The 26,256-nt window shown below is 36.4% G+C and overlaps 1 protein-coding gene across 1 annotated transcript in view; it reads right to left on the reverse strand.

Moving 5' to 3' along the window:
* The window catches only part of LRBA (LPS responsive beige-like anchor protein), a 558,416-nt gene that overhangs the window by 74,711 nt on the left and 457,449 nt on the right, over positions 1-26,256 (reverse strand). The window contains exon 48 of the mRNA XM_074950978.1: positions 1,458-1,625. Coding sequence (XP_074807079.1) covers positions 1,458-1,625 — 168 coding nt within the window. The remainder of the gene's footprint in view (positions 1-1,457; positions 1,626-26,256) is intronic.

Consider the following 26,256-nt stretch of genomic DNA (forward strand, 5'->3'; position numbering starts at 1 on the left):
TATAGGTACTAGGGAAAGTTTCCTGGCTCTGGTGCGCTGGATGCACACACATCTACATGAAATATATGGCTGTATCTACTCAGAGAATAGGTGTTTCAAATGCAGGTGCTAATAAATTTTTCCCACAGGCCAAATGCTCCAGTCTCTACTTTACTAGACCCTAATTTTATACTATATCTTTCCCTAAGATGTCTGGATTTTAGCTCAAAGACACAGCACAGAAAAATCTTTTTATGTTTCCATCAGCTTTCAGACCCATATAAGTCAGCTTCATGATCATCTTAGACAAATTCATGCCGGAGCTCAGACTGTCTGTATGTGCAGCTTGAGGGGCAACAGGGCTACATGGAAGAATATTTACTGATTGAAATGACTACCAGTCTCCACCCTAGTATCTTTTTCAACAAATAGAAAGCAACAAAATAAGTCTACAATTATACAATGAACATCAAACCTCACATCTGTGAAGTGAAAATTTCATAGTTTAAATGTTTCTTCATTTGCTTCTTTGTGGCATATATCGAGCCATGCTTTTAAATAAAACTATGTTAACTGAATATTGGTAATAATCTGTTCTCAGTGATAAATATTTTATTTTAAAACATATGATAAACTGTCACATTTATTCTATAATTACAATAATTATAACTATATTTGGTTCTAGTTTACAGCTCTGAATAGAGGAAGCAAAACCTATCATGAACCACTTTATACTTTTTAACAAAAGCCATACTCTTTGTTTCCTGAGAGCCCACAAAGTAATATTTGGCAGGAGTTCTAAGGAATATTTTAGAAAATAGCTTTTTCCTAATGGAGCTGTTGCCCCTGGATACAAGACTTCTACTACACTGATATATGATAGTATCACCAAAGATTTTAAGGATTTAGTATTTTGTCTTTTTCTATCAACAAATGCACTACACTTTAATTTTAATTTGACATCCTGGCAAGGCCAAATAAAAATAATGGTGAATATAACTGTACAGTATTCTGTATATATGCAATAGTACGTTAAAATATGATAAAAGAAAGTTTTTAAAGTTGCAAAGTTGAGCACTCAAAAATTAGGAACAGACAGAATTAAGATTATTCATATTACTTTTTTTTTTTTACAAGTCTCTTGCCTCATTCAGTACCCAGCCAATGAATGGACAGTAGGATGGAAAGTACCCGGCAAATTAAACAGTTGTTCAACATTTATTTTTACCTCATCATTCAATGTGTGTGAAACTTGGACAGGGAGAGATTAAGGCCAACATTTGCAGAAATGTCCACTAATTTTGTATGCCTCAGTGACAGAGTCATCAGACTGGGTTTCCCACTGGCCTGTGCCAACCAAAGTCACAAAGCTAGAGCGATGAAGATTTATTGCTGCACTTAGGCAGAACAGAATCCATTACATTCTGAGTATGACAGTGTTTAACAAAGGTTTTCCCTTTCCATATTTGGAGGCTTACCTCTCTCAATACAGGATCAGTTATTGAACTCAGATTGACTGCTCCTTCATAGGTTAAGTAGTAGAATACATTCAGGGATCGGACAGCCTCTGGCCCTTGCTGTTTGTAGCCAAAAATTAGATCGATCCATTGGTGAAGCTGGCATGAAACAAACTCACTCTCCAAGGCCTGCAACAAAATGCAAAATATGTTATCGTGACTTCTGCTATTATTCTTTCTTAAGAAACTTGAATATTCATAAATAGGACATGAAATTATCTTTAGTAGTTCCCCTGCACCAATGCTACTAATATTTTAGAAAGTGTACAAAAATTTCTAACACTTACAAAAGCATACTAAGGTGGAAAGGACCAGCCATGTGGACCACCTGCCCCACCCCTCAAAGTCCAGATGGGAGAATTGCTCCTCATCCTGTCAATGAAGAGGGCAGGGATAAGACAAACAGCCAGAATGCTCCTGCCCCTCTTTCTGTGGGATGGGGAGGGTGAAAGGATGGTATCTTAGACCAGTTATGACATGTGGACAGAGGGCTGAAAGATTTGGGGAAATTAAAGTAACTGGGGGTGATCAGGTGAAATGCAACTAAGAAGTTCTGTATACCATACATGTTGCATATATGTTAGTTTGCTATTACTTTTGTCTATATATTTATGCTTGTCCAATTTCTGATTGTAATTTTAGGGTATGTTTATGCTGCAATTAAACCTGTGGTTGGCTTGTGTCAGCTGGCTTGGGCTGGGGGGCTATAAAATTGCACTGTAGACATTTGGGATTGGGTTGGAGCTCAAGCTCTGAGAACATCACATCTTGCAGGGTTGCAGAGCCTGGAGCTTCAGCCCAAGCCCAAACGTCTCCATCACAGTTTTACAGCCCTGTAGCCAGAGCCCTGTGAGCTCAAGTCAGCTGGCACAAGCCAGCCACAGGTGTTTAACTGCAGTGTACAATACCCTTACTGAACCGGGGCTGTCTTTTACTATGTGTTTGTATGGTACCAGGTACAACAGGTACCAAATTTTGACTGGGGCCTCCAGGAGCTACAGTAAGACAAATAATAAACAAATTAATAACATATTCTTCCATATAACCCAGTTCATATTTAACATACTACTCTAGAACCATATGTTCCCTAAGGCATCAGTTATCAAGTTAAGTTAGAAAACCAAGGACAGCAATTCAGATAACTCTACAAACTAGAAATTAAAAAAAATGTTCAAATGAATTTCCTCTTCTCAAGTTGTTACATGCAGAAGATACTTTGCCAAAATAGTAAGAAAAATGTTAAAAGATTAAGAAAAAATGCATATTACCTATTACATATGCAAATGAAATAAACATATCTGATTAAAATACAGCTTAAAGAAACCTGCCATTGGGACAGCATCTAGACACTTGATTGCCTGTGATTGTTCAGATACGCAGGTAACTGCATGTGATTGGCTTGCAGGTCCCAGTTTTGAAGTAAGGGGAGGTAAATCTGCTGGTGATTTCACCTCAGGACATGTGCCAAGAGATTTTCCCATGAGTGCATGGAGAGTAGGTAAGCAGCAACTTCTAAGAAGCTAAGGAAGGTCCATTCACATAGTGGTACTAGCAGAATATCATCAGACTTCTTTGTTTACTGAATGGATTTTGGGACCATTTCACAATTTCTTATGCTGATCAGAAGATTCATTTGTAACAGACTTAACCAGTGTGTTGCATATTTATGGCTGGGAACCTGTACTCCATGGTCTCCATGCCTCAAGTTTATCACAAAAAGCTCCAACAGAAGTGCAAGACTGGTCATATTAGCATCTCCTTCCCATTTCTGCCTCTGGGTAATCTCCATCTGTTCTCCCTTAGTCTCATACCCAATAAATTCCCTGGTGAATATATAATTATTCACCCCACCACTAGCATTTCTCAGTTAGAAGTCAATTAATTTGTAAGATTTCTTCATGCACTACTCATCTTTCAAACACACAGGCAAGCCAGATCTCCTTAACATGGAGGCAGGACAAAAGTGGAAAAACCTACTGCAGTTGCTGCCAGTGTACCAACATGCCTTCAAGATATTTGGCTTCTCATTCAAAGGCCAATATTACTCAAAGTAATATCAAAATATTACTTTTTGTCATGTGGAATCTTTGGAGCATTCAGTTTTTTCCTCAAATGGGCAAAGGGCTCACAACAATTCTCTCTCTGTTTCAGATGGAGTGGTTTCAGAAGCTAGCCAGTGGCTGAGAGAGAGAGCCAATCTGATGCCAGAATATTCCCATGGCAATTTGGCAAGAAAGATTTGGTGACCAAGCTGGTTTGTTGCGCCAAGTATTCTGCATAGTTATAGGGAAAGTTTCAATACATTTCTGCATTTCACCTAGACAGAGAGAGAGTTTATCATTGCCTGTCCCATACCACTGGTATACATTGAGCTGTTCATTTTGGTCTCTAGGTCAGTGCTATTCAAAGTGGTGGTCCGCGGACCGGTGCCGGTCTGCGCGCACATTGGAAAAAAAAACTTGCTGGTCCCCCACATCAGACAGCTTGAGAAGCACTGCTCTAAGTGACAAAATTTGTTCACGCCATCACTGACTTTCAGTTGGTGGACACATAATTCTGTGCCCAAAGGACTCCACCATCCAGACCATCTGATGGTTATCTGGTGCAGGCCACACAAAGGCCCTAAATATGTTCAAAAGAGCAGGCTGCTTAATTATCACTGTAGCATCATGTGGATACAAAGGGATATGTAGCAGCTCTCAACTCGCAGCAAGTGGGATGTAGGCAGATAGGTCTGTGTCTCCTACAGAGAGAAACTTTCTCTTGAGGGATGGAGGCTAGCCTATAAGGGTTGGGTGCAGGCATTTCTCTAAGGGAGATCAAATATGATACCAATAGCAAGCAGCAGCTAGATGGCTGCTGTTTCTGCTCTAGGACTATATAAGATCATAAACTGGGTGGGTGGGTCTCCCTGGAAGTTTAGCAGATTTGGGTATAAGAAAACTATGAACCCCACCCTCCACCCTCTCTTCACAGCTACGAGGACTTCCAGCTTCTAATCCAGTTAAGTTTAGTAGTAGTACAGTTCAATACTTAAAAATAATGAACTTTTTTGGTTTCTATAAAAAGACAGTGTGCCATTAAAATGTGGACCTTTACTGCTCCTAGTAGTTAAGTTTATCATCATATTCCCTATTCTAAATTTAGGGAATACTGAAATATCATGATACAGAAAAACATTCCAGTGCAGCAAACATCAAGATTTTATCATTGCCCACTGAACACATTCACTTTGGATATACACATACAGAACCATTTTCTGCAGTATGCTGGAAGATTAAAACACTGTTCAGAAAATACTTGGCTAATTCACAAGCCAATATACAGAAAGTACACAATTAAATTAACAAAAATGAATCCCTGACCAAGCGAATTAGGTTCAATACATATTCAAAGGTATTACCTAGCATGAATCTACTGTATTTCTAAATATTTAATACAACTACTTTAAATTACTGGCAGGATTTGCTTTATCAATCTCGTGTAGAATTCAATTCAGTTTTATTTTTAATAAGTACAGATAAAACAATACAGAAAAGTACAATATTATTCTATGTGACCTACAGAAACTAAGAGCATTTTTCTTTTAAAGGAAATTCCCAATTTTGAACAGCAGAAGTTAAAATTAATCTGAAAACCTACGAAACTGCTCTGGCAGTTGTACACAAAATGATGGGTTTGTTTCATTAACCGATGTCTGAAAACAACATTTAAATTGACACATAAAAACAGCCATTGTCTTAATTTGTGTGGTGTACTCCACACAAAAGCCCTAAATATGTTCAAATTAGAGCAAGCTGCTTGATTGTCACTGCAGTCTCATGTCACATTAATGCATGACAAACATTAAACCATACACTTAAATGGCAATTTATATCATTTAAATGTTTACTGCCAGACCAGCTCATCACTCATTTAAATGCGACTTTCTGGCAGCTAATTTCAGTTAATTTTCCTCGATTCACTTAATTAGAACTTTCAATCAAGAAAAGACTGTACATATCTTCCAGCTCTCTTTTTTCTAATTTGAATTCTCAGCTATTGATGTGCTGAAAATATCCTCTAAAATGGAGAATCAGATAGTATGTCATGTCCTATCCCCCTCGCCCCCAAAATGACCACATGGAAAAAACCTTACAATATATATGCTTTGACAAGACTTATTTATGTAAAAGTAGTTTTAGTTCTCACACACACTCTCCACAATTAAAACTATAAAAAACAGCAACCAAGCAAATTAAAAATTAATGACTTCAAAATTGTTTAATAAGATAAAAATAGTCAGGAGTCTCATGAGTGACCATAGAGCTACAACATGAGGCTATAAAATTCTACAAGGCTCAGCAAATGACAATGATGTGAATTAATTTTCTTGCTATCTTGCCAAAACCTTTTAACATTAGAACATATTTAGTTTCTCTTTTTATCTATTTCATCTTACATAATTTTTGTTTTAAGGGCATATGATTTTATATGTTCACTATGCAAACTGTGTTTCACTATTTCTGATGAGCAAAAATTCCTAACAGGAATGCAAAGTGAAACATACTATAATGGCCATATTACACCCATAAAACACATGGGCATGGATAACTACTGTAATATTGTTCTGCAATCTCTTCAAGTAACCAAACATATAAATCTAAAAAGAAAAGGAGTACTTGTGCCACCTTAGAGACTAACCAATTTATATAAGCTTACTTCATCCGATGAAGTGAGCTGTAGCTCACGAAAGCTTATGCTCAAATAAATTGGTTAGTCTCTAAGGTGCCACAAGTACTCCTTTTCTTTTTGCGAATACAGACTAACACGGCTGTTACTCTGAAACCTGTCATATAAATCTAACAATCTCTTAAAAATTACAGTCTCACCACTTATTCATGGAACTGCTGGTGGACATCCTGAATTTGCTACCCTTTTGTAATGTTAAGATAAAAATGTTCTTTTAAGTTACATAGATTTAGAATGATAAGAACAGGAAATTAACAATGGAAAGATGATGGAGATTATTTCTTGTATCATTTACACTACATTAGGGCATTTTTAGCATCTTTGTCCACTTGTCAGGACACAAATATGAGAGCTATAAGAAAAGAGAGTAAGATGAACGTCAGTACTCAGGACACTGCAGGAAAGGCCAAATGTAACATACAATTTCAAAAAGATAAATAAGGTTTTCTGTCATTCTAGGTTACAAGTTATGGTCTTTGGGTGGTTATGAATTAAATTTAGAAGAGTAGGATATGATTGAGTTTCAAAATGATTAAAAACAAAATAAATTTTCAAGGAAGACAGCACAGTATAATACTAAAAATCCAATTTGACTACAACTAAAATTGAAACCACTTAAAAAAATTGAAAAATGTAAAGTACAACATTCATAATGCTAAAATAAATCTACTATATTCACAACAAATTCTCTCCTTTTAAAAGGTGTGGGTGTGTGTTCATTAAATTATTCTCTCAATATTTACCCATTCAAAAAATAAAATTGAGGCCATGGAATGCTAAACATTTAGGATTATTCAGACCACTAGGACAGACAGTCCTCATTAAGGCCAGAGTTAAATACGGTATGCCGCTATGGGATACTAACATTCTTCCCATGCTGCTCTTAAAACTAGCCAATCAATTGTTAGTACTCCCATAGCAGTATGGACACATCATTTACACCCAATGCATGCTCTGAGTAAAATTTGTACAAAAGAAAAGAAAAGAAAAGAAGAGAAAAGAAAAGAAAAGCCGCTACAATGTCCAACACAATACAGTAATGTTCAACAGTATTGAGTTATTATAAAATAAATCAGTGATTAATGTCTAATTGTTAAGGATCAAATAAGACCATGAAAAGACTGTCATGTGAGACTACACACAAATTGTCAGTTCAGTCCAGTGGGACTCATATTAGCTTTGACAAACTGTCTTGGGGCTGATAGCTGTTTTTTTAATGAGATCTATTAGGCAGAGACTAAAACACTTGAGATATGCTAAAAAGTACAGTATACAGATGTCAAACACAAACACCTATTAGTAACTTTCATTTGTCCATTCCCAAGGCAGAAATGCATCAGAAACATTAACCAAGTGAAGCTTTGATATTACAAGGCAAATTTCAAATTCAAAAATATATTTCAAATGCAAAATGCAATGTTATTAAATAAAATGCAATTTAACCTATCTCTTCAAATATAATTCTGAAATTTGTGATTTACTATGTGGCTTTTTATTGCCTATTTAATAAAAGGAATTAACAGAAAAAGGTATTGAGGACTGTATTTTATATATATTAAAGGTGCTATATAAAAAGCATAAGGCAAAATGTGGTCAAAACACAACAAAAATGCTAAATTAACGTGGTTAGAAACAATTTTCTTTATATAGTTAAGTTACTCACTATACCACATTTACTAAATACCATTATATTTTAAGACTCTGAAGTAACTTTTAAGTCTTTTAAGACTTTTGAAGTAACCGCCTCAAGGGTTTTCCCCCTATAAAATATATTTTTTTCTATTTTAGACTAGGTAACAGTGTGAAATAGTATATGTTTTAAAAACAAATATTGGCGATTAGGATTATTCTGATTTTTCATTTAGACAAATACATTAAGTACACGTCATTTCACCAGTATATGCACTGTTTAGACAAACTTATTTACAGTGAAACTATTCAGAAATATAAGGCCACATTCCTGCTCACCTTACTCTCCCAATGAGTATTAAATAGCTTTTAATATAACCAAAATAAAAGATGACATCTGATGGACAGTAAAACTATTTTTGAACATGCACTTGAACTTGAGTGTATATGTTTTAGTTCTGTACATTTTTCTAGGAATACATTAATTTGGCATGTAAAAAAATTAAATCATTTCAAACCTCTTAGAACATTGGTGTTTGCCAGATGTACAAAAGCAAATAAATGTTCATAGTCTCCAAAGGGTTAATGTATTTTGCTACAACTTTGAAACAAGGGATGCCATTACAATGAGTCAAAATAAAACTGAGTCATTACGAAATTCATTATAAATCTCCAACTCCCAATCAAAGAAAAAGTCTACATATGAATAGGAAAGCTCTAATTAGGTGTTCTAGAGACTGGAAACACAAATAAGAAGATATTTTGATTTATAATTTATAAAAATGTACCCATACAGAGTATTGCAAAGGTAACAGCCACACTACTCAAGTGCCAGACAACTAATTTAAATATGTTAAGCATATTTTAGATTACACACACACACACACACACACACACCCACAAATAAAAAACCAACTGGTTTGTTATGTTTGCATTTGCTGGATTTCAAACGCTAGTGGTAATGTTTCCTTAACATTGATATATGACCTTTGTAATTTACAACGAAGAAGGCTGGTTTTTTCAGCCTAATTAGAACTGTTTCAAATTTTCCTGCTAAATATATGATAGAAAATCCTTTCAACTTTTTCTTTTTATTATTCTAGAATTTCTTTCCATGTCAACTTTGTTCCAATCAAAATATGCTTTGAATTAAATGATTTTGATTGAATATGTGGATCACATTTCACTTCTAAGATTTAAAGTCCAAAAAGGAAAAGTTTAGCCTGGTCAAACAAAGTGAGAGCAGCCACTTTGCGGAAAGCTACTCACATTTACGAAGACTGACAAATTGTTTGTGTGCACCATTAGGTCTAGTTTTTGCAATAGTTGCCAGATTTCCTGTCCTCCTAATAAGATATTAACTCTTTAAATGCTGACCTATAAGTAAGCAACTGTATTTCAATTTTAAATGTAACTTTTCCCATATATACTCTTCTGAGCACAAGAGAAAATAGAAATCTAAAAAAATCTAATCTGTTATTAGGCATGTATCAAACTAAAGCTTGCCCTGGAGGTACTGCAGGAAGGAAGAAGACAGCAGACCTGCTATTAATGACAAAACTCCACATTCTGTAAGGAGTGATACAAATTTCACAAATATGAAACTGACATTAAAATTTTGCATACAATTGGTGGTCTCTAACTTGCTCTTAAGTAATTTAATTTCCATACCAGTAAATTCTTGGACTTTTATTAATTTATTGTACTTTGTAATTTATTATAGACACGAAACACTGCAGGAACGATGAGTGATTATTGTACTTTTCAGACTACACAGATTAGATCACTTAGTTTTCATTCTTGTTTTTTATAATCATGTTTAGAAATGCATTGACAATTTATTCATATTTCTATCTATCTAGCTAAAGTTTGTATTTTACTTCACATCTCTAAACACTACCAATTTGCCTCTCTCTGTCTCATTTTCCCCCGTGCGAAAAAGAGATACAGATACAAACCTCTTTTGTAAAGCACTTGGAAATCTGTTGATGAAAAGCACTGTAAAAGAGGTAGTTATTACCAAAAGACAAGGAAACAAGACAAAGAACTATATAAGAAATGGGCAGCTGAGGGAATACATACATGGGTATGTATGGCTTTCTAAAAAAATGCAAGTCTTAACTCAGGAGATAAACAGAAAGGTAGCTTTTCTAGAAAGAATAATATAATGCTGTGGACTGTGGAACATAATCACACTAAAAGATCTTTATAACAGAATTTTTTTTTTAATCACCCATAAAGCATTAAGCTAGGTTCACAGAGTTCTTTGGAATAGCATAACGTAATAAAATGTGATTTCACGGCAAAGAGAATTTGGTGCAAACAACATTGCAATTGAAAAGACACTTTGGAATTTAGTACCTCAAAGATCCTTTCTAAATTTATATAATCTATTACCCAAATGTTAATTAGTACCACGTTTTGATAAAATTCTCGAGCACTTGTGCATTTTTTGGCAAGGCAAGCACTCTCTCTGCAATTGTTATTTTATAGTTTTAAATGGTCTAGTCAACCAGCTGTCACATATTTTATACATTTAAGGCTGCATTTCCTTTGAAATTCATAGTTTTAATATTAACTGAAGCTTGTATCGTTACATGCCAAGATCAAAAGAATTAAGCAAACTTGCAAAACTGTCTTCAATCTGTATTCATAGTGACTGCACTACTAAGTACAGTGGTCACCTTCAAAAATTTGCCAATTGCCTTATTTAATTATTTCCTACTATACTAGCTTCTATTTTGGCAGCACACTAAGTAATATAGGGAGGAGTAGGTAATCCTGAAAATATTGAAGTAATTTTCTAAGGCACAAGTAGCATGTTTTTAAGCATCAGCACTGTACACAATCATATATGCACCCATATGTTACAATTTTACACGGAAAATGATCAAACTTACACACTGATCCTGCAAACATTTACACATATACTTAACTTTACTCATGTGGACAGTTTCATTGGCTTCAATGGGACTTCTCACATGAGTGAAGTAAAACATCTGTATGTTTCCAGGATCAAGGCCATACACTTAAGATAGCTGCTGTAAGAAAACATACAGACAACGATATTCAATTTCTTTTTGGTTTAGTTGGAGGCAGGTAGTTGGACTCATAGGGTATGTCTACACTGCAATAAAAGACCTGCAGCACCAAGTCCCTATTCTAAAGGAAGGGAAATAACTGGGATGTTTCTTACTAACTATTTCTATGTCTTTGTACTTATTTCCTTCAGTAACCAGGGAAGAGGTTCAGCACTGCCCCGAGTCCCGTCTTCAGCTGAGGCCAGTTGAGAGAAACTGAGGGGGTGCGGGACGCGCGCACTCAGGCAGATGCTAACGAGGCCGCGAGACAGCAGATGAGCGCATGCATCCCAACCAGGCACTGCTACAGAAGTTCTCCGATCAACAGCGCCGGGACACACCGTCACCTGAATTGGAGCACCCACAGAGACAGCACTCGAAGAAGAATCTGAACTTGACTGCCCCTAGAAACTGAGAACATAGCTGTGGAAGCTGAAGCTGGAAGAGTTGTGACAGTAATGAATTCCTCACTGGAACAGAATAATGGGGTGACCAGGTGTCCGTTTTTCGACCGGATCACCTGGTCAAAAAGGGATTCTGCCGTTAAAAGTCTGGCCGGCAGTGCTGCGATGCTAAGGCAGACTAGTCCCTAGCTGTCCTGGCTCCGCACTGTGCCCTGGAAGCAGCCAGCATGTCCTGCAGGCTGCCGGGGGGGCGGGGGGGGGGGAGGAAGGGCCACACACATGGCTCCGCGCGATGCCCCCACCCTGAACACCGGCTCCGCACTCCCATTGGCCGGTTCCTGGCCAAAGGAAGGTGGGAGGGGGAGGCGATGCCTGTGGGCAAGAGCAGCATGGGGAGCCTCCTGGCCCCCACACCTAGGACCCGGACCTGCTAGCTGTTTCCAGGGCACACACAGCATGGTGCCAGGACAGGCAGGCAGCCTGCCTTAGGTGGGCTTGTACTTAGGCTGCCATCTAATGCCGCCATCTGTGCTGTCACGTCCATGCTGCTATTTTTTGTACATTAGCTTGAGCAGTGCTAGTAGACGTCTGGCTAGCTGGGCTAGGAGGCACGTTGCCAGCTGCAGCATAGACATACCCACAAAGAAATGTCATTGAGCACAGGACCTTGCTTGGCTTGACTAAAACTAAAACTGGTTTAAAATATGGAACAAAAAATTGAAGGGTTTCTGTGCAACACTTGGATATCTCTAATTTAAAACAGTTTCCATTTTGTTGTCAGAGGACTTCTGTTCTGACCTCAAGAGGAAGTGACTACATGCCATCCCTGGCCAATGAAGGCTGGATGGAAATCCCTTTAAGCATATCATTTGCTATTTCTATTTCTGATGCACGAAGTACTGGAGAAAGGCAAGGAGCTCCCTCCCCTCTGAGATTCAGCAGACTGTTTTCTCAGTGCACTTGGTACAGGCTTACTTGAAGAGCGCCAGAATTAGAGCATGTCTACACTTAACCACGGCTGTATTGCTTCAGTGTAGACCTACCTACGCTGATGGGAGTGGTTCTCCTCTTAGATCTGGTCTACACTGGGGGAGGGGGGAAAATCAATCTAAGTTACTCAACTTTGGCTACGTCAACATACTTAGAGCTATTTACCGCGGTGTCTTCATTGTGATAGGTCGACTGCTGACACTCCCCTGTTGACTCCGCCTGTGCCTCTCGCTCCGGTGGAGTACTGGAGTCAACGGAAGAGTGCTCGGTGGTCGATTTATTGCATCTTCACGAGACACGATAAATTGACCCCCGCTGGATCAATCACTCCAGAGGTAAGTGTAGACATGCCTCAGTGTAGGTAACCCACCTCCCTGAGAGGCAGTAGCTAACATCGGGGCTGGAGCACCCATGGGGAAAAATTGGTGGGTGCTCTGCACCCACCGGCAGCTCCCCTCCCCGCTCACCTCTGCTTCTGCCTCCTGCTTCTCCCACTGGCTGGCTCCCAGCACAGCTATTTTGGGGTGGCAAGTGCTGGAGGGAGGGGGAGCAGGGGGAATGCGGCATGCTCAGGGGAGGAGGCAGGGCTGGGGCGGAGATTTGGGGAGGGATCCAATAGGGGCATGGAGGGAGCAGAGTTGGGGGAAGGGGTTGGAATGGGAGCAGGGCAGAGGTGGAGTCGGGGGGGAGGCGCGAGTTCAAATGTAATTATTTAACTAGAATCCTCAAATGAGTAGGGAAATTAAGACAATTTTTTTTTCAAAATGAAAAACTACTTATTCTAACCTGGTATAAATTGATACATTAATATGGTTAGCCACCCTTCATCTTGGAGCAGGGCTGCATTGTTAAACCAGGTTTAAAAGCTGAATTAAATCTTTTTGCATATTTGAGTAAAAGAGCCTCTTCAAATATGGAAAGTGAACGACTGTGTGGGTGTATACAAATATTATATTGACCTTTAGATTCAAAATTTAAGCTATATAGGTTTAAGTAAGGGCAGGACCTGCCAGCCCCAGGAGACTAAATCACAACTCCCCTGTCATGTTTTGGAGGAACAGTCTGACTTGGTACTGAGGCCTAGCCATGTATGCTTCTCAGTAGCTTAGCTGAACAAGGAAAACTGTTACACTACCCACAACAGGCTGATGTTATGAAGAAGACTGCAGACAATTTCTGCTCTAGTCACTGACTCTCTCCTGTACAGACTATAACATTAACTTTTCACATGTAGGAACCAGTTTGTAAAACATAAAAACAACAATGTAGATAACTGGCACAAAAATACAAGGTTACCATTTCTTTGTAATTAAAAGTAGACTCCTAAAGGCATATCTTCATGCCTTTTTTCCTATGTGAGTAAAAGGCAAGCGGGGCAGCAAGGCAAGAGTTAATTAAAACTAAAGTGTGTGTTGGGGGAGGAGGGAGAACTCAGAGTTAATCAGGGACCATATCCAGAGCCAGGCATGGATAGGCCTCACTAATGAGCCTCAAGTACCCTGCAGTGGCTTTCAAACCTAACTGGCTTCAAACGATGCCACCCCATGACAGAATGCGGCTAGCCATAAGAGGAAGGTGATTAGAATAAATGACTGGAGTAATTAACTCTGATTTGAAACCACCTGACTGGAAAGAGACGCTAGGAGCTGTTTAGCTGATGGTCTTCTGGTTAAAAAAGGAAGCTTTCCTTTGCTCTTGTGTTTGTGTGTGTTAGAAGAGCTCTTCCTTTCAAATAGGTATTTGGTGGCACTAATGAAAAGCAGCTTTCATTCAAGGGCCTCCCCATTCATTTAGAAAGGAGAAGAAAATAAAAGCTTCAAAGTAGAACTAATTTACTTCACCCTAAAACCCCTTTGGTGAGTTTGCAGTTTGTATTATCAACCAGAAAAATATAATATTATTCTCTTTTAAGAAAACAGCAATTTAAAATTATTTAATTAAAGTATCTATCATTCTCTTTACATAAAAATATTAAGGCTTTAAAGAAATTCAGCCCTCTTGTTTTCTTGGACTATTTTCAGGGCAGTCCTGCCAATATTTCTCCCCTGTTTCCCCCCACCCCAGCATGTGAATAAGGTTTATTCCCTCTAGTGGTAGAAACTTTTTTTTTTCTGGCACGGTGAAAAAAAAGCAAAAATTCTACATATTTCTGAAATGGGATAAGCAATCTTCAACAGCTCTTAGGCAGCATACACAGTTACTTAATCTACCACAGTATCTTGCCACTTTATTTTACAAAGAAGAATTACAAAGAGTGGGGGCATTACTACCTGCTGTTTTACAAGCAATCAGCAATTCATTGTACCGGTGTTGTCCTGTACCTGCTGAGTAAATGCTTTAAAAAAAAAAGTTTCACTAACTGCCCAGAAACAACTACAGTATGGTAGCAAAAGCAATTCACCAAATGTTTATGCTGAGATTCTGATTTATTTGACAGCTTTAAGCCTTCAAGCCATGATATAATTAAATGTTTTGACAACTAAACAAAAACTGTATAAATTTGAAAGCTGTTAAAAAAGCTACAGTATCAAATATGAAAATGCAATATAATGTCTAAACCACTTTTTTAAAATGCCCCTATAAAAATCGATAAAAATTTGATGCAATTTTTACATCTCAAATATTTTTCCTCTCACCTTTTCTAGTACAGTATTTAAAATAGTCCATATAAATAATTGTCTTTTAATCATGGTATACACCTTCAAAGATCATTTTAGATAAGATGTTAAAACAAAAGTGATCAGAACACTCCTATTACTTAAATAGAAATGAAACATAAAATAGTAATAGAACATTTTCAAAGTAAAACCCAAACAGTACTAAGCAATATTTAATTAGTTAATTTTTGATACTTTAGTTGTTTAAAAATACAGATCTACAGCTATCAGGACGGCTTAGCGGACCAATAATGCACTATGATGTTAATCCTGTTTCTCCAAAGGACCCTGGTTCAAGACTCAGACAACCCTTTGTGCTGATGTGGACCAGAGAGATTCAAACTGGCATTTCTTATGGATGAGAAGGGGGCATACAATGCACAAAGAATGTTGAAGACTGAGTATGGAATCAGAAAAACTTGAAGTTGATCATTTATATCCTCACAGATCATCTAAGTGGGATTCACCACACATAATTAAAATTAAAATGAGAATAGTTCATAAAAAGAAAAACAAAAGGTCCTTAAACTATGATTTTTCACTGTGAGGTCAGTTTACATCTTCCAAATGCAGTTTCGTTATCATTTTTGGTAGTATGTGTATAACATGTGGGCTTATTGCTGAACTGAAAAGCTAATTGTTTAAACAATGTATAATTATATAACCATTATTTAAACATTAAAGCCTTTAAGCAAATATGTTAAAACATTTAGAATCAACTTTGTAAAGCAGCTGAAGAGCACTGTTGCTCTGAAGGAAACTGTAATCCAGCTAAAGGTAACAATGACCAGTTGTTTATAAAACTACTGAAATGTTTGGGAACCAGTTCACATTCTCATGCTATGTTTATGTTTCCATTTATCATCCTTCTCCTTGAGAAGATAGCTCAAAAGAAAGAAAGACTAGAGAACAAAATCTTGTTTAAATTACACATGGAGACATCAGGTAATTTAACAAATTGAGACAAAAACGGGATGCCTGTATACATCTAAAAACATTATTGCATTAAATCATTCCCCCCAACACACACACTGTCTCTGAGGAACTCATACTTGCAGTGTAGTTTATATTTATTTTGTATATTTGTCCTTGCCAAGGACTTCTAGCTTATAAGATAGAGAGGAGGACCCAAAAACCAAATCAAAATGCTAAAATATACAGTAAGTGCAATTTTGATGCAATTGTTATTAATCAAAGATCAGAACTGACCTGCGCTTATAACAGGCTGTTAATTAAATGCATTTCTTAAGTACGACATATGGAGAGCTTTTTCAGTGTACTGATTTCTGTTAGAAATGTATGAGTGTATGGGACAAATTCAGGCTGGGTACAGGCAGGCAGAACTCCACTGCAGTAAATGGAAAAACAGCTACACATCGAATTGCAAATGTCATCCTGATTTCCGCGATGATACATGTGATCACAGATTTCAGTGGAATAGCTTTTGCTTGTACCCAGGCTGAATATGGTTCTATAAATTAACGTTTTGTTTAATCAAAGGATTTGGTTGTACATTCTGGATACAGTTAGGTACCTCTTTTCCACTCTTTGCCCCCAGTGTTTTAAGAGGGAAATGAATAGGGAAGCTTTAAAGATCAAAGTTAAAGGAGCACTTACAATTCAGAAGTCACTCTTGTTTGAATTTTTTTTTAAACTTAATTTTTGTTACAATTTAAGATTATTACAACAGAGACTGGATAAAAAAATTATATTTTTCAGTATGTTCACTATACGTGGGCACAACATCATTCTGCATATAGTCAGTTTCTTTTTCTGTTTGTGTAAATCTCACACAGACAATGGGCAGAGTAAATATTTTCAAAAATTAGGAGAATATAATTGTAAAACTACAGATTTTTCCAGAAGGCATGAAGCAGTTTTAAGTACCTAAAGCAACTTTCAGCGCATTTGCTGAAACTGACTGGATTTTAACTTGACAGTTTCCCTTTAATATTGTGATAAACTGACAGGAGAACCCTTATCAGGCAAATATGGGATATGGGTGTTTGTGAATTAGAAAATGATGTAGTAAAAAATCAATTACATTATTTATTTTGACCTAAAGGAAACCAAAGTTGATGTTAAGACTATACTTCACTCATGAGGTTGTGAAAAAAAAATGGTATTAGTATGTCAACCTTAATTTTGAATACCCTTACTTGTTACTTTATGTCACAACCTTTCAATACTAAAGATCTCTTTTTTTACCTACTCAGTTATAAAAGACGTATTTTCATTAGGGTTTTCTCTAGTAAGAATATTAAGTCCATGTAAATACATAGAAACTTGTAATTTTTTAAAATTAATCAACAGACAACAGATTAAAGGAAATATGTATTTAGCCACTTTTGTACAAGTGGATTTTTTGATAAAATAGATTAATTGATCCTTGAGAAGCGGTATGATCTATTATGTTAATTCTCATAGCATGCAAGTCTACAAGATAAAGATTCTTTTAATATTTGGCATGGAGATTAAGTAAAATCATTCTGGAATTTTGCCTCTAGAATCTATCAAGGTTCTGTAAATCACACTTAGGAGTTACGATTTGCAGATTTTTAGCCAGAAGAAAATTTATCTGTGGTCTAAAAGAAGAAGAAAAAAATGTCTAAATCACTTTTTTTTTTTTTTTTTTTTACACTCCCTACCTAAGGATTAACCCAGCAAATTTTAATCAAAGTAAAAGGAGAAAAAAAAAAAAGATTTACAAGTCAATTGCTTACAGACAGCCCCCCAACCTGAAGGAAATACTCACTAGCAACCATACACCACACAACAAAACCACTAACCCAGGAACCTATCCTTGCAACAAAGCCCATTGCCAACTGTGTCCACATATCTATTCGGGGGACACCACCATAGGGTCTAATCACATCAGCCACACTATCAGAGGCTCGTTCACCTGCACATCTACCAATGTGATATATGCCATCATGTGCCAGCAATGCCCCTCTGCCATGTACATTGGGCCAAACCGGACAGTCTCTACGTAAAAGAATAAATGGACACAAATCAGACGTCAAGAATTATAACATTCAAAAAACAGTTGGAGAACACTTCAATCTCTTTGGTCACTCGATTTCTGACCTAAAAGTGGCAATTCTTCAACAAAAAAAACTTCAAAAACAGACTCCAGCGAGAGACTGCTGAATTGGAATTAATTTGAAAACTGGACACAATTAACTTAGGCTTGAATAAAGACTGGGAGTGGATGTGTCATTACACAAAGTAAAACTATTTCCCCATGTTTATCTCCCCCCCCACCCCCGCTGTTCCTCAGACATTCTTACTGCTGGAAATGGCCCATCTTGATTATCACTACAAAAGGTGTCCGTCCCCCCCCCCCGCTCTCCTGCTGGTAATAGCGGACCTTACCTGATCACTCTCCTTACAGTGTGTCTGGTAACACCCATTGTTTCATGTTCTCTGTGTATATAAATCTCCCCACTGTATTTTTCACTGAATGTATCCGATGAAGTGAGCTGTAGCTCACGAAAGCTTATGCTCAAATAACTTTGTTAGTCTCTAAAGTGCCTCAAGTCCTCCTTTTCTTTTTGCGGATACAGACTAACACGGCTGCTACTCTGAAAGCTAGATTACTGTTTAGCAGTTAGGAACCATTTAAGAACATTGAAGCTTGCTAGAGAAATCTTGTCACCTTATGAGATACAAGTAGCACCTTACAATGAAATCATTGAATATTTATAAATATTGTAGCATCTCCAATTATCCAATAGACACAGAGAGAATCTCAGAGGGATAAGATACTTGGTAGAACCATTTTCAATTTCAGTGAATGACATTTAAAATTTACCACTATCTGTCCCAATACACACAGCCTAAGTATTCTAGGATCACCAAGAGACTATCTGGAAAATACGCTGGATTCCCAGATCCATCTGTACATGCAACTACTGTGTTTATGTATATATATATATATACATATATATACACACACACACACACACACACACACACTAATATATACCTGTTTTAAATTCTATTATGGACTGCTCCAAACAAAACACACACACAGTTAATTTCTATTACAACAGTACTCAGAGGTCCTATTCAGGACAGGGACCCCAATCTGCTAAGCCATAAACAGACATACATAGAGAAATTACAGCACATTCAGCTATTTACTAGACAAAAGCAGAATGCTCTGCATGACTTAATATGTGCACTCAGTGAGAAAGGAACCCATAATTCATTCCATATACAGTCTTCTTTAAATATATAAATGGAAGGAGACAAGACCAGATTCACAGACTATTTTCCAGAATCGCTTTCCTAACATACAAAACCTGAAAATCTGCTCTATTTTGTTATGCATATCCCATGAAGTCTTGAAACACTGTATAGTCAATGGAAGCTTCCACTGAGTTTATGTACTTGCAGTGCCATTGAGATACTGGAAGTTTGCTAGTCCTACTATGAAACATAGGCCAGTGCATATACTTAAAGTACATTTTTTATATCCTAGTCACTTCATCAAATCAAACTTGATTTCCACTGGACCAACAAAAGGCACATCTGCAAGATAGGCCAATTTTCAAGTTTCCATTGCCTTTCCATAAGGTGCTAGCATTGTTCACAAAAGAGATTGAAAAATGTTTTTCCTTTTGTAGAGGAAGTTTTCTCTGTTACTCCTTCCATGGTTGAAAATGGCTTAACTATTTTTGATTAAATGTTCAGAAAATAATTGTTCCCTTACTGAGAGCAGGCATACCACATTTCAGCCAAATAGAGAACCTGAGAAACAACTATGGAAATGAAAACAGTGTTATAATACAAGAACTAGGTATCCTTAAATAAGATTGTTATAGGTGACACATGTAGTGATTCCTCTACAGATCCACTATTCTTGAATATGAAGAATAGGAAAAATGCACTTTTTCCTTATTTAAAAAAGGGGGGGCAGGGGGAATACAGAATTAGCACTAAAATGACAGAGTCCACAATGTTTAAATTTGGCAAGGAAACAGTCCTCATTGCAGAGGGCTTGAGTGCTCTGATGAAAACTGGTGTAAATTTGACCAGTTATAATGGTTTAAAATAGGCACATTTTATATACACAGTACTTTGTCCATAAGTTTTTAGCACTTTTAACAAAAAACTTTTAACTCTAAAGTGGCATGAAATAACCTTAACTCTGCCCTTTGTGTGCATAAGCATTACACAACAGTCCTTAATTACATCATCAAAATATTTCTTTTAAAAAATGTAATTCAATATCACACCATGTTTTTTATACTTTTGGATACATGTGTGGCCTCTGTGCTATTTTCCACTTGCTAAACAGAGTCAATTTCATATTCAACTACACAAAGAACAATTCTTGCACAACATAATAAAGATTAAGTATAACTACACAGAAAATTCGGAAAGTTTGCTTGCATTAATTAGCTTCAAATTTATTTGGCCAATTGACTTATCTCTCAAATTGTACATAAGGAAGTTGTGTTGGTGGTTGAAACAGTATTTTTTTTTGGTAGTACATGGTTGCTGGTTAAATTAAAATACATATCTTAGAGAGAAGATGACTTATCAAAATAAAATGTCCAAGACACTACAGATACACTGGCAGACAATGAAAATGGTGTAAGTATACAAGAATAAAAGTAAATTACAAGATGCTACAAACTGCAGCTAAGGTTATGAAAACGTGTAATTTTGGAGACATGACAGTAACTCCATATTTAAAACTGCACATTGTCATGTTTTCTACACCCATCTAAAGTCTGCTTTTTGCCAGAAAATTGGTGTGGTTAAAGTAGGTTAGTAAAATAATTTTCCTGATAATTTGGTAACCAAAAAATACAAAAATCAAATAGTTCTTAGTCACAACTTAGTTATGTCTTAAATTTTACAAGCGTCATGATTGTCTGGCCACCTTTTCTTCAGAGCAGAGGAAATATTTAACCACGACAAATTTCACATTGTATAGATCTCTATGCAGAGAAGCATAGAGTAATTTTGTGCAAAAAGGCCAATGTAAAAAAGTTTTTAACGAAGCTTACTTATGAACTGGGGCTTCACCAGGTTCTTAGCGTATCAGTGTTTAATTTATAAAGATTCAATTTTTAAATTACTAACCAGTCAGCATTTAACAATTTTACTCCTAAGCACTTAACCCTGTTCCACAATGGAGCTGATCATGAATAAGCACAGAGGAGGGTATGGTGGGATCTGGAGAGGGACTTGGAGTGGGTAGGCTCTGAATTCTGATAGGCAGGAATCAGTGGCAGCTAGTAGACATGCTAGGGTCCAACAGAACAGGGTATCAGATTCCGGATATAGGCAAAGAAGGAAAGAGGACTGTGCTCCCATACTGCCAACCTCAACAGTAAAAAAAAAAAAAAAAAAAAAATCATGAGTCAGGTCCAAAAATATTAGATAGCTTTAAAAGCATCATATTTTTAAAAGCACATTGTGTTTTTTTTATTGGACTTTTGAATTTTGAGCCTTTAGGGGAGGATTAACATTGTCATGCTTTTATCTGCAATCATGAGGATTAGTAACTATTTTTTGTCAAAGGAGTCTCTTCCAGAATCACATGACTCCAGAAGTTGGGGCTTTAAGAAAAACAGTAAAATACTGCAAGATTGCAGTAAAATGGCAAGGTAGGCAACACTGATTTTAGAATGTGGAAAAAGCCAATGAGAGAGTCTGTTGGAAGCTGGAATCACAAAGCAGCTGTGGACTCAAACTTTCACTAACCAACATGAAGAGCTTTTCACAGAAAGCTGCAGGAGTTTGGCATCACATTAAATCAGAGATTTATTAAAAACAAAAGAAATTTACAATTGTTACATGCTATGCAAGGGAAGATGAGTCATTAAGCATCTCTATTAATAGTATGGAAACAGTCTGCTAAGGTTACATAAACAAGTCTAAAAGCCATTTTAGCATCCATTTCACACACAGAGACATTAAATAACATTCTTAATCATCGGCTTCAGAGTAGCAGCCGTGTTAGTCTGTATCCGCAAAAAGAAAAGGAGTACTTGTGGCACCTCAGAGACTAACAAATTTATTTGAGCAAAAGCTTTCATGAGCTACAGCTCACTTCATCGGCACTGAAACAACCTTAACTCTGCCTAGGTAGCAAAAGCGCTAACCACAAAACATAAATTAATCATATCCATTTGTTATATAGGATAGCTTCCTGTCAGTGCTGTACCTAAATCTTCAATATCTTCCTCTTAGTCAAACATAGCTTGTAACATTTTGTAAAATTTAATAAAACCAGTAAAAAAATTTCAGACAGCAATTTATTCCAACTGAGCAAAATAATCCCATGTACCCCCTAATTAGATGAGTAATAATGGCACAGCTATTATAAGAATATGGGCTAAGTATAATGTATGCCAGATCATAAAAATACATGTATTGGATGAAACTAGGAGTTAATCACGTTGTAACAAATCTCAAACTTGAAACTACACAGCAAATGAAACAAACACATACTCAAACATCCACATGTATAATAATAAGAAAACATATGAGTTGAAGGTCTACCTCCTATTAAGTAAAAAAAAAAATAAAAAAGACTGCCACTGACAACAATGGAACTTTGGATCAAGCTTTAAATAATAACATAAACCCAAGGTTAAAGTTAAAGATGATTGTTGTGTTAGTAATCTAGAATATTTTTGTTTCATGGTCTGTGACAGAGATTTACTAGTTTAAACATTAATGCTACAGGCCTATCAATTTAGGCAGGGATTACCACGGTTTTAAATAAATGTCCACATTTGTTTGATTTTTTTTTCCAGACATGTTTAAAGATATACCGTCTATATATGGAGTAACACACAGAATTTCTTAAGTTACAGTTAAGACAAGAAGGTTTTATTTAATTATAGTTTTTGAGAAACCATATGAGAAAAAAATTGTTGCATCATAATGCATACAAAAAAGGGGCAGAGTTAAGGTTGCATGTGAAACCTTAACTTTATTATTTCCTTACTTTTGAGTGCTTAATCTTGTAAAAACAATGTCTTTATTGTCATTTTTGATCCAACATATACACAGGCTCATTATATTTATTATATATGGAAAACAATATAAATGTAGCTCAACACCAGGTATATGTAAATAGCAGTACTAGAGTTAATAAAAATATACTGATATTCTATGCTATTTACCATTTATCATATTTTAAGTGCTTGTGAAAAAATGAGTGAACTCTAAGTTAAAGAAAAAACTGCAAATAGAAATCAGTGAATAAATAGAGATACAATGCTTTGAGTGTTTTTGCTCAGCAGTAACTAGACTGTGGGGGAAAAAAATTACAAGGTTGTTTTAAATATGCAGAAAAAATAACCAAAATGCTTTAGCTGCCCCTTCTCCCCAAACCCCCATGTGTCACTTCAAATTCTAAATTCAGTTTTTGCATCAAACATGAATGAGAGGCAGCTACAGTATGCTATGCTTGCTACTGTTCAGACATACTTAATATGAGCCATTCCATGAAACACTAACTTAACATAAATTAGCACTTTTGTCATGATTTTTATATCATTCTTGAACCACCACTATTGAAAACACTGGTGGTGCAAAGTAGAAATTTACTATATTTTCTGTAACTTTTTATATTAATTTATGAAATTTGGTGTTTAGTGTCATATAAAACACTTTTAAAAGCAGCATTTCCAATTTTAGTACAAATATTTAAAACAGTTCAGCATAAAGTTTATGTCCAAATACAATCTACTAACATCCAGCAAGCAGTGGTGCAGCTGCATTAGCTCATGTAATGTTTCACACATGGAAAACAAGATGCAAGATTACCTCATTTATGGTAACACTCATAAACTACACAATACACAGTAAACATGTCTACCCAGCAAATTAAAATATCACTGCACTATGGAGCAGCTGAAACTATCCAGAACCTATTTATAATCCAATAGAAACAGAGATTTGTCTTCAGTTCTAGAAGGGGGAAAACAAAAAATTAAATTCCTCAAGTAAAATAAACTGCGCTGCAAGTGTCACTTGCCCCAAGACTTCCTGCTTCCCACAAAAGACATGCAACCCATTTTGGAGATCAAAGGTCATAGCTTTACAATAGAATACGTTGTAACTAGCTTTAAAATAATTGAATACAACTGCAAACCGAATGACCCGTTTATATTGGCTAGAAAAAAGTTGTAACTGTTTTAAGTCATTCCACTATTCCAATTTAAACCTGCATTATAAAACTTTATCTGCCCCAAAACAACCAGATTCCCACACGTGGATTTGTTTGTACCAGGTGGATTTGTTTACTCCCCAGCCATCTAAGTAACGAAATACCTCCAAATAAATTACATACCCTCCACAAGGTCGCCACTGTTTTGACTATCTTCCTTATCCCCTCCATAAAGGGGAAAGGAGTTGTTCCAGAAGCATTAAAAATGGCACTATCAGACTGATCAACAGTTTGCTGACTCTCAGAAACTAATTCCTGGGTCACCAATAAACATTCCAATCTTTCTATACCAACAAACATTGACATGATCACTGTGTACAATCAGCCATGTGGCAGATTCCCTTTCTTTTGCCGTACCATGCAAGATGTATTGACGGCATACCCAAATGCTTAGTGTGTCAGTGCCTTTTAGGTTGACAATCTGACTGTGCATGAAGATACGATAGTATAAGGTTTCTTTCAGCTCAAGTACTCTTTCCATTCCATAATTCTGTAATATATCCATCTAAATGTCTGTCTTTGTTTTTGAGCTTGCCATAATATATTCACTTAATTCATATCCACTCAATTTTTTTGCCCCCAATGTGATCAAAGAAACAGTTGCTCTAAACATTTGTCTTGTCAGGAGCTGTGCAAATGTGCCACAAGCCCAACAGGAGATTCCATAATAAGGATGTAGTTACTAATTTACATGAATCTGCTCTTCTGCTTCCTTTCCTTGTTCCCCCTTTTTTTTATGGCAACCTGACAACTTGCTAAAGAAGGAAAAGGACAGCAAAACAGATTCCAATCATATATTGCACAAACTTTTCTCTGTTTGATTAATGATAAACTAATTTATTTAGTCCTAACGAACAGAAAAACCTATCATCTATACACACAAAACTCTTGCAATTGTCTGCAAGATGCATATTTTTGTAATATTTTCACACACAGTATATTCTTACTGTCCTGTGGTCAACAGATTTATCCATAGTTTACACCTTGCAGTACTCTGCAATGAAATGGGAGTGGGTATGTAATCCAAGTCTAATTTCAGCGTCAACAAGTAAATCCTATAGAATTACTACGGCAAATACTTAGTGCTTTACATGTTCTAAACACTGTACGAACTTTAATGGCATAATCTTCTGACAAATTCTCACCCACAAGATAGGGTTCATTTTACCTGGGGAATATCTGGCATGGAATTGGTCCCATATTAATTAACAAAGCTCAAATATCTTCCTTAAGGACATAATTGATTTTGAGCTTTGTTGGGTTTTCTTAATATATTAATTCTGTCATCAGGATAAAAAAATTAACTGACTCTAAAGTAATGGCAACACAGTGAAGATTGAAAATAATTCCAGAAAATTTACTTATATTGTTAACCTCAGTAAGCCTCCACTAGCCTGGCAATTAATGCCCTAATCCAGATCCCGAAAAAAACACATCACCAGGCCCATCAGAAAACAGTTATTCTAAGGACAGAAGTGATACTGATTTTTACAATGACACATATCCATTCAATGAACAACTAACGTGCCATTTCCCTAGATAATTTTTATGTCTTCTCCCAACAAAACCATAGCTCAGAATTCTACATAATTTTTCAACTCACAGCTGCTCAAACTCTTGGTGATATACAATTCCCACAATTCAGCTAAATACAAGTTTGAAAACTTCATGCAACCATATACTGAAGATATTTCAATACAGGTTGCTTTCTGATGGAACCCTCTGTAGAGAAGGTCTGACATACTCATTATCTTCTTTTAATTCATTTGTTCTGACAAGTGTTTGTGGCTGCTAAAACAGGTCTACATAATTATCATCTAGTAAGACAGATAAGTTGACAGCATAAGCCTCAGAGTAACCTCTATAGCACACTTCCTACTCTGGCTGACAGATTTTCCAGTTTTTTGTTGGACTGACAAAATTCCTTCACACAAAGAATTTAGAGATGTAGGAAGATATGCTAAAAGATATGCTGCCATTCTCAGCTGAAAGGAACCCTAGCTCCCTGTTCAACCTTCTGAAAATGTACAATTTCCTCCCCAAAATTCTTCTACCAAGACACACAAA

Source organism: Natator depressus, chromosome 4 (genome assembly GCF_965152275.1).
Source record: "Natator depressus isolate rNatDep1 chromosome 4, rNatDep2.hap1, whole genome shotgun sequence".
NCBI lineage: Eukaryota > Metazoa > Chordata > Testudines > Cheloniidae > Natator > Natator depressus.